Raw genomic sequence first — 13260 nt, forward strand, 5'->3', positions numbered from 1 at the left:
TCTCTCTCTCTCTCTCTCTCTCTCTTCTCTCTGCTACTCCCATGTGCATACTCTCTCTCTGTCAAAATAAATAAAGAAACTTTTTTTAACTATAGTTATGGAGACGTTCATTCTTGTCTTCTATGCAACTTTTCACTCCAACGTCCAGACAATTTATTTTACTTTTGAGAAACAGACACACATGCATTTTCAAATGTCTCTTCCTTTTTTTTCTTTTTAATTTTTCTTTTTGATTTTGTTTTTTTAATCAGTAGCTTTAATATTAACCAGATATTGACATTTGTATTTTTCCTACATATGTTTTAAACATCTTTTATATTGATATCTTTAAAGCTTTGCTAATGTCCAGATAAATATGTCCTTAAGTTATTCTTTACCTATATCTACCTCATTACTTATCCTATCATCTGTAGTCTTAATTCAACTAGATTACATATATTTAGTCTCTTAGTACCACTAATTATTATTCTTGTTTTTATTTCAATATCTTCCCTTATCTCCTGGAGTATTTATTGGGTGTATTTTAAACCCTGGTATGTCTCATCTATACTCACTTTATTATATATAAGCTGTCATAGTCATATGTTGAGGTAGCTATATCTTTTTGGGTTTCAGAGCATCCCACACATAACACCAAATAATTCTTGGACATCACCATGATGTCCGAGAATTCAACTCAATTCTGACAGTTTCTACCTGGACATAGAATCAGATTTCATAGGTTAAGGGATCAGTCCTCCAAGACTGTCCCCACCCCCCACCCCCCGCTTCAGACGCCAGTCTAATTGCTGGTCCTAGGCTATTACCTGTGATTATTTTTTTATTACTTTTTCTTTCTTTCTTTCTTTAATGTTTATTTTTTGAGAAACAGAGAGGAAGCAGGGGAGGGGCAGAGAAAGTGATGGAGACACAGATTTGGAAGTAGGCTCCAGGCTCTGAGCTGCCAGCACAGAGCCCTACGTGGGCTTGAACCCACAGGCCCCGAGATCATGACTTGAGCTGAAGTCGGCCGCCCAACCGACTGAGCCGACTGAGCCACCCAGGCGCCCCCTATTACCTGTGCTTATAACTGACCAACTACAGATTGGAGGTTCCAGTGGCCTACTCCTCTTGTGTTCTTTTAATTTGCTATTGGGCCTTACAGAACTTAGAGAAATACTTAACTTACATTTGTCAGTTTATTAAAGAATATAATAGAGGATTTGCATCAACAGCCAGATGAAGAGGTACATAGAGGCAAGATATGGAGAATGGGCACAGAGCTTCTATGCCTTCTCCAAGACTGCTACTCCCCTTGGGTTTTCACATGTTCACTAACCTAGAAGCTCTTTGAACAGAGTCCTTTTGGGTTTTCTATGCAAACTTCATCACATAGTCATGATTGACTAAAAAATCATTGTCATTGGCTGATTCAACCTACAATGGCTCTTCCCTCTCCAGATGTGTCTGGAGAGGGGAAAGGGTGGTAGGACAAAAAGTTCTAACACTCTAATCAAGTGGTTGGTCTTTCAGATAAACAGCCCTTGCCCTAGAGTGGGATCAAAAGCCACATCGTTAACATAAGAAAATACATCTCTGTCACCCTAATCATAGGAAATTCCAAGTGCCTTAGGAGCTGTGAGTCAGGACCCACGGATGAAAACCAAATATTCAGATGACCAAAATATATTTCTTTATATCACAATGTCACACTATATGTTTAAGTATTTAGTAGGTTGATGTTCTAAGCTAATATTTTCCTAAAGGTATAAACTACTCTATCGTAATCTGTGTTTGGAAGTGATTTACAGCCAGATCTCAGTCCTTATTAGTTCAATGAGGTCAGAGAAGAGCAGCAGGAGACAGCCCTAGGGCCAGAAGCTCCAAGTTACTGGTTTGTTTGTTTGTTTGTTTGCTTTTAATCAGGCAAATTCTCTCTTAAGGGTTTTACTTTAAAGCTTGGGAAATGTGAAACTAGGAAAAACAAATAGTCAAATCTGGAGACTCACAGGGGTAAAATTAGAGTAGTGAAGGCCATTACTGTAACTGAACTAATAAGAGATCACATTTTGGTGAATCATAGATAGAAACATGGTGGAACTATCACACAAAGGAATCCTTATTTGTAGCATATTAGGAGATTGAAGGAACCAGCCGAATGAAGTCTCATTCAGCACTGCCATGAGGATAAAGATCCTCTTTTGGAAACCACTGCAAGGCAGTGGACCATCGCTAAACCACATGCTGCTATTGCTCTTACTGTCCTCTTTAGCTCTGACTCTTGGGGAAGCCTGGAAATGGGAGACATATGTAAAATATAGACAAGATCCCATGGGTAATATGTGTATGTGGAGTGATTGGGGCCCTTATACTAATCATGCGATGAGGGGACTTTACCAGAGGAAATTGAAAGGGGGTTTTCAATCACCTTGTATTGGGTTCATTTATAATCAGAAATATTATTCTGTAAGTCATTCTACTAGTACTAGATATACTGCATAGAAAGTTCCTTGGAAATTAGTCAAAGATATGTTTAAATGTTGCCCCTGGCCAAGATATTGCAATGCATTGTGTCCTAAGTTTATGACTAATCCTAAAGGTTGCCATTGTGAAGTGTACAATGGATTAGAAGACAACCTGTACCCTAATGTGTATAAATAAATTGTAAAACTCTGACTGCGTCAATATGAACACAACAACATTGTAAAGTTTCTTAGAAAAGTTAAATATTTACTTCACGGGAGGATCATGGCCCTGGGAACCTGGTGAACTTTACACGAGAATTGTAATAAGATAAATGATCCTGTTTGTGACATTGTTAAAGATTTCTTTTCATTGTATCTACCTTATGTGAAACTTTCTATAAACCTTGTACCCTCCCCTTTCCCTAAAAATAATCATGCTAGACTATATATTTCGGTACACACATGCCTGCCTCATGCCTGCCATGTAGAATTAATCATCCCCCACCTGTTTAGACTCCGGTCCCCAAGTGATTAAATAACTCCTTTGCTACCTGCAATAAAGGCTGATGTGCAGAAACTGAAGTGTGACTTCCTTCGCCGACGTCCACCCATCCCAACAGGACCCTGACTGCTGGAGCAGGTCTCCGGCAAGTGGCGCCCGAACAGGGACCTGAATTGGGTAAGTATATTGAGGATATTTCGGGGTGGAATAGGAGCTTGAGACAGGGTGCTGCAGACCCCTCTATTTTAATAGAGTTAGAGATCTCAAGAACTAAGTAAGTATGGGTAATTCTGAGTCCAAGGAGAGACGATTGTTCATTGATATTATCGTGCACATGCTTAGGCAAAGAGGCATTAAGGTAAGTGGATCACAAATTTCCAGATTTTTGCATTTTGTGCAAGAGCAATGCCCCTGGTTTCCAGAAGAAGGAACTGTAAACATAGACACTTGGGAAAAGGTGGGACAGCAATTGAAGACATATTACACCTTGCATGGGCCTGAAAAGGTTCCTGTAGATACCTTTTCCTTGTGGAATTTAGTGCGAGATGCACTTGACCCAGTACATGAGGGATCAAGACTAGACGTTAAGGCAACAGGCTCCTATGGCACTATACCTGTAGGTTCTAAAGCAGTAATGGCTATGAAGGCTCAGGAAGATTCGGATCAGGAAGGAAATGATATTGATTTAGCTGGGGAAGAAATTAAATATGAAATGGAAAAACAAGGGGAAGATTATCCTCCTCTTGAAAAACTGACCCTTAAATCACCCCCACGAAGTAATATTCCACCTGGAGATTTTATAATTAATGATCACCCTAGACCTCCAGGGAAATTGCCTAATAAAAGTTGTGTCTCCTTAATGCAAAAAACTAAGCTACAAGCTATTGAAGCAGGAGACATAGACTTCTCATTGTGTTTTCCAGTAACATATGGTCCACAGAAGGAATCTGATCCGAGGGCTGGGGATCCTCAATGGACTCCTGTTCCCTACAAACTCATAAAAGAGCTAAAAATGGCATGTTCAGCTTATGGAGTCAGTGCTTCTTATACCTTAGCATTAGTGGATTCTCTTACAGACTATTGGATGACTCCTTTTGCTTGGACTCAGATAGCTAAGAGTTGTCTTTCTGGTGGTCAATACTTGTTATGGAAAGCAGAATATGAAGAGCAGGCAAAAGACATTGCGAGAGCCCAAAAAGGTAGGCGAGGGGTAGCTGCTATTACAGTAGACATGCTTCTAGGCTCAGGACCATTTAGTGATTCCCAAGAACAAGTTAAAATTCATACTGAGGCTTTAAAAATAATTAATCAATTGGCCATACAGGCGTGGAGAACTTTGCAGGAGGAACCTGATCCTTTTCGCCTCAAGACAGCGGCCACCTTGGCTGCCCCCCCTCCAACATGGGGACAGCTTAAGAAGTTGGCTGCTCAGGCTGAACACTTGGTTTTAAGCCAAGGCTGCACACTCAGTCCTTCTGTTTTGTTCGTTGCTATGCTATCAATCCTCGCGTGTCAAGTAAGTACCTGTAGTGCAGAACAATTCTGGGCTTTTTTTCCTAATCCTCCTCACTTTCATCCAGTAACCTGGGATGATAATACTACACATTTTATTGTTAATAATACTGCTATTATGGGAGGTCCAAAAATCGTATACTCTGATTCTCATACTACTCCAACTATTAATTATAATTATACCTACTTGGGAACTTCGCCTTCAATGCCTATTTGTTTTTCTATCCCTACTGTTTGGCCATACTCCCAAAACTTTCCACAATGTGTCGGACTCCAAACCACAGGTATAATCTTTGACCATCCACCACCATCTAAATTTGAATCATCATCTACGAGAGGTAAGCAAAGGCAATCGGAAGAGAGGCATTTACAAATGGTTCGTCTTATAGCACCGGGGATTGAAGCAACTCCGGTAAGAAAGTGGCCTTTCGATAATTACTCTCCTTTCTACTTACCTCACCCTCTTGGCCTACCAGACTGCTCTCAAAAGTTTTTTAGACTTATGCCTAGTGCTCCTTATTGGGTTTCTTGTTATTTTAATTCTACTCGGCCACAAATTCTGCAAGCCATGGACGGGATTACACGCATTTTTGATTGGACTAGTCCTGATCCTTTTGCAGATTATAAGCCTTATTTTAGAAATAAGATAAATTACAAAGGGTGGGATCACACTCTTCTACCCGATCCAATAAATGTAAATAGAATTTCTACTTCCGGCTGGGTAGCTCCAGTTTTAACTGCAGTAGTGAAAGGACAAACTTACCTCCATAAATATCTTTGGCAGGCTACGGCCGCTTCACATCCAATAACTGCAAGATATTTTTCTAATAATCAGATTACCTTTGCGAATTATTCAGTGACTACTTGTGTGCAGACGCCTTATGCTTTGCTTGTGTCTCCAACGGCGTATTCCTTAAGCTTTAAAATGGACCCAAAAACAAAACTTATAACTACTTCCTGTAAAGAGTGTATTTTAACTAACTGTATGCGCCCCGAACTGAAAGCGAAAGCGTTTGTTTTGCTTCGGCAGCCACCTTACATTATGGTTCCTGTTAATGTTACAGACAGTTGGCACGAAAATTCGGGTGTACAGGCTCTCCAAAAATTAGATTCACTGATGCGTCCCAAAAGATTTATTGCAGCATTGATTCTAGGCATTACAGCGCTTATTACTATTGTAACATCGCTGACAGTTTCGACCATCGCCCTCGCACAGGAAGTTCATACAGCACACTTTACTAATGAACTTTCGAAAAACGTAACCACAGCACTTACCACCCAAGAAATTATTGATCGAAAATTGGATGACAAAATAAATGTTCTTGAAGAAGCGGTTATGACTATTGGACAAGAAATATTAACTTTAAAAATTCAATTGTCTTTGCGATGTCATTCTGATTATAAATGGATCTGCGTAACACCCTTACGTGTAAATGAATCGGAGCATAATTGGGAAAGAGTGCAGAGTCATATTCTAGGAGTATGGAATCATTCTGATCTGGGCATAGATTTAAGTAAGTTACATAAACAAATTTCAGATATCAATCATGCCTCAGAGGAATTCTCCCCTGAAGGCATAGCACAATCTCTATATGATAATTTTTCTTCATGGGTATCTGGATCCTCACTGACCACTTTGTTGATTAATGTCGGTGTGGCTCTCTTAGTGTTATTAATATGTCTCCTCTTAATTCCAGTCTTCTTCAAAGTCCTCGCCCGAAGTCTCCAAAAGCTAACTGCGGAAGTTCAACTGCTTGCTTTAAAAAATAAAAAAGGGGGGATATGAAGGAACCAGCCGAATGAAGTCTCATTCAGCACTGCCATGAGGATAAAGATCCTCTTTTGGAAACCACTGCAAGGCAGTGGACCATCGCTAAACCACATGCTGCTATTGCTCTTACTGTCCTCTTTAGCTCTGACTCTTGGGGAAGCCTGGAAATGGGAGACATATGTAAAATATAGACAAGATCCCATGGGTAATATGTGTATGTGGAGTGATTGGGGCCCTTATACTAATCATGCGATGAGGGGACTTTACCAGAGGAAATTGAAAGGGGGTTTTCAATCACCTTGTATTGGGTTCATTTATAATCAGAAATATTATTCTGTAAGTCATTCTACTAGTACTAGATATACTGCATAGAAAGTTCCTTGGAAATTAGTCAAAGATATGTTTAAATGTTGCCCCTGGCCAAGATATTGCAATGCATTGTGTCCTAAGTTTATGACTAATCCTAAAGGTTGCCATTGTGAAGTGTACAATGGATTAGAAGACAACCTGTACCCTAATGTGTATAAATAAATTGTAAAACTCTGACTGCGTCAATATGAACACAACAACATTGTAAAGTTTCTTAGAAAAGTTAAATATTTACTTCACGGGAGGATCATGGCCCTGGGAACCTGGTGAACTTTACACGAGAATTGTAATAAGATAAATGATCCTGTTTGTGACATTGTTAAAGATTTCTTTTCATTGTATCTACCTTATGTGAAACTTTCTATAAACCTTGTACCCTCCCCTTTCCCTAAAAATAATCATGCTAGACTATATATTTCGGTACACACATGCCTGCCTCATGCCTGCCATGTAGAATTAATCATCCCCCACCTGTTTAGACTCCGGTCCCCAAGTGATTAAATAACTCCTTTGCTACCTGCAATAAAGGCTGATGTGCAGAAACTGAAGTGTGACTTCCTTCGCCGACGTCCACCCATCCCAACAGGACCCTGACTGCTGGAGCAGGTCTCCGGCAGGAGATCATGGAGAATAGTGTCCAAAGCCTCCACTCTGAGCAAGGGTGAGCTTTTTATTTAGGGCTTAAGATGAATATTCAGAAGGGGGAGTTTTGTTATCCCCTTCAAGGTGGGCATAAGGTTGTGCAGGCATACTTGGAAAACATGCCCATGTATGCATTGTATGTTATATGAATGAAGCTTGTGTTCTACCTGTGGCAGAGACTTTTACATTCAAATGAAGCAAAGGTAACTGTGGGACAAGGGGAAGGGATGATGGGCAGGCTTCCGGAGCTAATATAAACCGGATGGGGTCTTGGGCTCATTATCTCGAATCACGAATGCAGAGCCTTGCTTACTATTGAAACAGCACTAGAAGTTTTACCATTGATTTAGTATCTCTGATAGGTTAGGCTATCTCCTGGCCTGGTAGTGACTTAGTTTTTGCATTCAACATCCTTAACTACTGAGGGTTTGTATTTTTTGTAAGAACCTCCTAGGAAGCTCTGCAAGAAGTGTGCTCCTGCAAGTATACTGGTGGGGGTGTCGATCATGGAAAATGGCTGGGGGTCTAGAATGACTTCTCTTATGGCATGAAAGTGTCTGTCTTTATTTTTCTGGGGCCCCCTAACTCTTCCTGCTTATATTACCAGCAGGCGTCTGAGATATTACTGATTGTTCTCTTGAACCTAAGGCAAGAGAAATGTAAAAAGTGAAAGACAAAACTTTAAAAATCTGCCCTGCAACTCATCATTTCACTGCTACCAACTCATTCTCTCTCCTTCCCTCTTTGCCTCCCTCCTTCATGCCCCCCCTTCCCTTCCCTCTTTGCCTCCCTCCTTCATGCCCCCCCTTCCCTTGCACACGTGTAAATCAACTTAAGACAATTTTTAATTTTCTCTATTCCATTTTAATATACTTGAACTATGATCATTTTCTCAGTAAATACAAGAAAAGAACCATATCTAGGATTCCATCATTCTGTGTGCTTAAAGTATTAGTGGAATTTAGTTCCAATAATAGTCATCTCATAAAATTTATTTTATTTACATAATACTGTATATCAGAGGCTTACAATTGCCTTATTCTCCAATTGCTATTATTTGACAATTCATGCTTTTTCAGTAAATATTCTACATGTGATTGAGTGGACAGTTTGTTAGAGGTGAGCTGGAAACAAGGACAGTGATAAATAGCTTACACATTGGAAGGCTGAGGGCACAACATCCTGACTTTGTGGCTTTTGACATCCTGACCTATGGCTTCAAAGATCCTGGGGCTAACAGACCAAGAGCCACAGGTGCAGAGCATGTGCATGTGCTCTCTGCTTGCACCTCTAACTCAGGATAACCCCTAGACTTATTATTATGCCTTTGCATTGCGGTTATAGGCCCCCCACTCCCATGGGGGAAGGCGGCCATGATGGTTCCAGTATAAACCATGTACGATCAAAAACTCCTCTTCCCAATCTGTGCAAGGAGTCCCCCAAGTGATTAGAAGCAGCCTCCATTAGAGACATCCAGACTGTACATCAAAGCTCCTCCCAGACCAGAAAGACCCAAGAAACATCCAACCCCCAAACAACCTAGGGGCCAGTTCCACTTTGCAGAACTTGCCTTCTTTCCTTTAGAGAGTGTACTGTCACTTTAAAAGCCTGCCTTCTGCTTTCACTGGGGGCACAGACCTCTAATTTGTCAGGAGCCAAAACACAATGCTTTCGGCACTGACACATACATCCCTTCTTGAAACGGCTAAGTTATTTAAATTTCCAAATAGAAATCCAGTAGACCCTAGAACAATGTGCGGGTTAAGGGAGCCAACACCCCACACTGTTGGAAATCTGCCGAAAGCTTTTGACTCCCACCAGATCTTAACTACTGATAGCCTACTGCTGATCAGAAGCTTTACCAATTACATAACTAGTGAACTAACACATATTTTGTACATGTGTTATATACTATATTCTTATAACAAAATAAGCTGGAAAAATGTTTTTAATAAATCCTAAGAGCAACTACAGGTGGAGTACTGTACTGTATTTATATGAAAAAAGAAAAATCAGCCCATAAGTGGACTCTTCCAGTTCCTATCCATGTTGTTCAAGAGTCTTCACCCAACCAGTGTACAAAATGATGTCCTCATTCTGGGATTTTTAATTCCTATTTGTCAATGTTTAAGGATTGCAACTTACCAGTAGCAAAGCTTTAACTGTAATAAACAAACAAAAAACAAAACCAACATACGTTTTCTGTCCTAAGGGTCAAAATTTTTAAGAAGTGAACTGCATGGGACATTACATGTAAGAATTGATGAAAACGTTATTAAAGCCAAAATATCAAATTTGGACGCTGTTAGAAGTCACTACACCATCATTTTAACTTTTTTCAAGGGAAGTTCTGTCAGTGACTAACCTGATTTATTATTAAATACATGTATGCTTTTAATAAAACAGGAAAGTAACAGGGTGCTTGGATGGCTCAGTAAGTTAAGGCTCCGACTCTGGCTCTGGTCATGAGCTCACTGTTCGTGGGTTCGAGGCCCATCTCAGGCTCCGCACAATGTGGAGCCTGCTTGGGATTCGCTTTCTTTCCCAGTCTCTCTGCCCCTCCCCCACTTGCATGTGCTGTCTCTCTCAAAAATAAATAAACTTTAAATAAAAAACAGGAAAACAACGTTTTTTTATAAGTTGGAAAAAACATGCAACTTCTGCCAGTGATTAATACACAATTTGTTTAATTTATGCTAAAATCAGCAAAAAAGTGATATATATTAAGATTAAATAACAAGCATGAGAACACGGAATGAATTCATAAGCACATTACAGAAACAGATCATTTGCATGTCATAAAATTATCCTATCAACTTTAGGTTCCCTTTTTATTAATTCATGTGGATTAACTTTATTCTTCAAGTGTTATTCTTTCCTAGGCTCTTTCAGAAAAAAAAAAAATTTTAATGAAATGTTATCACCTGAAAATAAATATGGTGCAATTGATCTGGATGCTGAATCAATTTGAATTTGTTTCAAGTCCAGAGTCCATGAATAATAAGCTAAATCTGTAAAAAAATATTTTTTAAAGAAAATGCGCTCTCAGTATAGATTTTCTTCAACATCAAAGAGAATAAAAATACATATATCTTAGTAAAATAAGAGTTGCTAGAAAGCTATATTATATCAAAATTTAGTACATGCTTTACATAAACATCCTTTAACTTAGATGTCATAATAAACTAAGTCAGAATGCTAAAAGTCTGTGTTTAAGCATCAAATATAATAAATTCATGTCTGGTAAAGAATGAATAATGAATAAATTAACTAACAAAGCATCTCTCTTCTCACACATTTGACTATTGATCCCTTTTGTGAAGTGTTATTTAGGTAGCCTCTTTGAATTTTAAAACACTAATTTTGTTCCAAATGTATAATATACTGACAAAATGTATATCAAATTGCATTTGGAAGATTAAAGTACAATTGAATCACTTGTGTGGTTGATTTTTTAAATAATTTTAGATCATTTTGCTGAGGACAACAAAACCTATTATTAGTTTCATATTGTCTCTGTAGCAAGTTGACACAAACCTAAAGGCTTGAAACAACACAAAGTTATTAGTTTACAATTCTGCAGATCAGAAGGCACAATGGGTCTCATGGAGCTAAACTTCTTTCTGAAACCTCTAAGGGAGAATCCATTTTCTTGTCTTTGACAGCTCTAGAAAGCACCCCTTGGCTTGTGGCCTCCTTCCTGCAACTTAAAGCCAGCAAATGTCAGTGGGGTCTTATGATGGCAGCTGGAAAACAAACAAACAGACAGACAGACAATGAAGTGAGTCAATATTTAAACATTTTCCAGTGCAAGTAAAAGATTTATTTACACTGTAACCTAGCCTCTTAAGTGTGACCTAGCATTATAGTTTACTTATTTATTTTGGGAGAAAGAGAAAGTGCAAGTGTGGGGGTTGGTCAGAGACAGAGGGAAGACAGAATCCCCACCAGGCTCTGCACTGTCAGCACAGTGCCCAATGCGGGGCTCAAACTCATGATCTGCAAGATCATTACCTTAGCTGAAGTCAGAGGCTTAACCAGGTGCCCCAAACTAGCATTATATCTAAAAAAAATCTGTCGATACCTTAATTACAAATATTTTGTTGGTAAAAAATGCTGTCATCTGAGCTTTCAGCGACTCACAATCTTTTTGTTGGTGGAGAGTCTTGCTTCAATGTTGATAACTGCTGACTGATGAGGGTGGTGGTTGCTGAAGGTGGGGTTGGCTGGGGCTATTTCTTAAAATAAAACAATAAAGCTTGACTCATTGATTGACGCTTCCTTTCTAAACAATTTTTCTGTAGTATGTGATGCTGTTTGAGTATTTTATCCACAATTAGAACTTTCAAAACTGAGTTAATTTTCTTAAACCTTGCCACTGCTTTATCAATGAAGTTTATGTAATATTCTAAATGCTTTGCTGATATTTCAACAGTCTTCATATCTTCACCAGAAGTAACTTTCACCTCAGGAAACCACTTTCCTTGCTCATCCAGAAGAAAGGACTCCCCATTCATCCAAGTTTTATCATGAGAATGAAGCAATTCAGTCCCATCTTCAGGCCCCACTTCTAATTTTAGTTCTTGCTGTTTCCAACACAAGCACGGTCACTTCCTCCCCTGAAGTCTTGAATCCCTCAAAGTCATCATGAGGGTTGGAATCCACTTTTTCCAAGTTCCTGTTATTAATCCTTTTGTTCATCTCTATCAGAGTTCTTAGGTGACCAGGTACATTGTCAATGAACAGTCATGTTTTGAAAAGAATCTTTTTTTTTTTTTTTCTTTTCTGAGCAGTAGGTCCCGATAATTGGCTTAAAATATTCAACAAACCATGTCGTAAACAGCTGTGCTCTCATTCAGGCTTTGTTGTTCCATTGAGAGAGCATGAGCGGAGTAGATTTAGCATAGTTTTTTGGAATAGTAAATGAGCACTGGCTTCAATTTAAAGTCACTGGCTGCATTAGCCCCTAAAAAAAGGATCAGCCTGTGTTTTGAAGCTTTGCAGCTAAGCATTCACTTTTTTTCTCTAGGTATTGAAATCCCAGATGACATTTTCTTCCAATAGATGGCCGTTTCATCTACCCCGAATATCTGTTGTTTAGTGTAGATATCTTCATGAAGTATTTTAACGAGATCTTCTGGATAAGTTGCTGCAACTTCTACACCAACACTTGTTGCTTCCCCTTGCATTTTGATGTTATGGAAATGCCTTCTTTCCTGAAGCCAAATAAACTAACCTCTTAGCTTCAGACTTTTCTTCTTCAGCTTCTCATCTCTCTTAGCCTTCACAGACTCGAAGAGAGTCAGGGCCTTGCTCTGGATTGGGCTTTGGCTTGGGAGTGTTGTGGCTGGTTTGATCTTCTGTCCAAACCACTAAAACGTCTTCATGTCAGCAATAGGCATGTTTCACTTCTCATTTATATGCTCACTGGAGTAGTATTTTAATTTCCTTTAAGAACTTCTCCTTTGCATTCACAATGTGGCTAACTATTTGGCACAAGAGACCTAGCTTTTGACCTGTTTTGGCTTTTAACATGCCTTTCTCACTGAGCTTAATTGTTTCTAGCTTTTGATCTAAATGAGGGATGCTTGACTCTGCCTTTCACTTTAACACTTAGAGTCCATTGTGGAATTGTTAATTGGACTAATTTCAATATTGTTGTGTCTCAGGGACTAGGGAGACCTGAGGAGAGGGAAGGAGCTAGGGGAATGGCTGGTCTGTGGAATAGTCAGAAATGCATAACGTTTGTCAATTTAGTTCACCGTTGTATACGGGCATAGTTTGTGTCTTCCCCCAAAACACTTACAGTTGTAACATCAAAAATTACCAGTTGCATATCATCATGACAAATATAATAATAATGAAAAAAAAGTTTGAAATACTGTGAGAATTAACAAAATGTGACACAGAGACGTGAAGTGAGACGATGCTGTTGGAAAAAAATGGCGCCCATAGTGCTGCTTCGTGCAGGGTTGCCACAAATCTTCAATTTGTAAAACAAAACAAAACAATGTACGATA

At 39.1% G+C, this 13260-nt stretch overlaps 1 protein-coding gene across 4 annotated transcripts; it reads left to right on the forward strand.

Moving 5' to 3' along the window:
• Nucleotides 1–4293: 4293 nt before the first annotated feature.
• LOC128776641 (endogenous retrovirus group K member 7 Env polyprotein-like) lies at nt 4294–6775 on the forward strand. 4 transcript variants are annotated; one of them, XR_008421807.1, is made up of 3 exons: nt 4294–4462; nt 4743–4870; nt 6156–6775. XR_008421807.1 is itself a non-coding variant. In XM_053901631.1 (2 exons), exons 1-2 carry the CDS (start codon nt 4961–4963, stop codon nt 6242–6244), a joined length of 1101 nt encoding a protein of 366 aa, XP_053757606.1. In that variant the 5' UTR covers nt 4879–4960; the 3' UTR covers nt 6245–6775. The 4 variants fall into 4 exon arrangements, 1 of the variants encoding a protein (XP_053757606.1); XR_008421808.1 differs by having other exon boundaries at nt 4743–4796; XR_008421806.1 differs by lacking the exon at nt 4743–4870.
• Nucleotides 6776–13260: the final 6485 nt, after the last annotated feature.

Source organism: Panthera pardus, unplaced genomic scaffold (genome assembly GCF_024362965.1).
Source record: "Panthera pardus isolate Hobbes unplaced genomic scaffold, ASM2436296v1 HiC_scaffold_13, whole genome shotgun sequence".
NCBI classification, from domain to species: domain Eukaryota; kingdom Metazoa; phylum Chordata; class Mammalia; order Carnivora; family Felidae; genus Panthera; species Panthera pardus.

What these genes read in the sequence shown, in the direction of transcription:
- LOC128776641 (XM_053901631.1), top strand. Translation starts at nt 4,961, where the DNA reads ATGCCTAGTGCTCCTTATTGGGTTTCTTGTTATTTTAATTCTACTCGG. An exon ending in TGATCTGGGCATAGATTTAA is followed by an intron (nt 5,973 to 6,155) that starts GTAAGTTACATA and finishes TCTTAATTCCAG; the next exon opens with TCTTCTTCAAAGTCCTCGCC.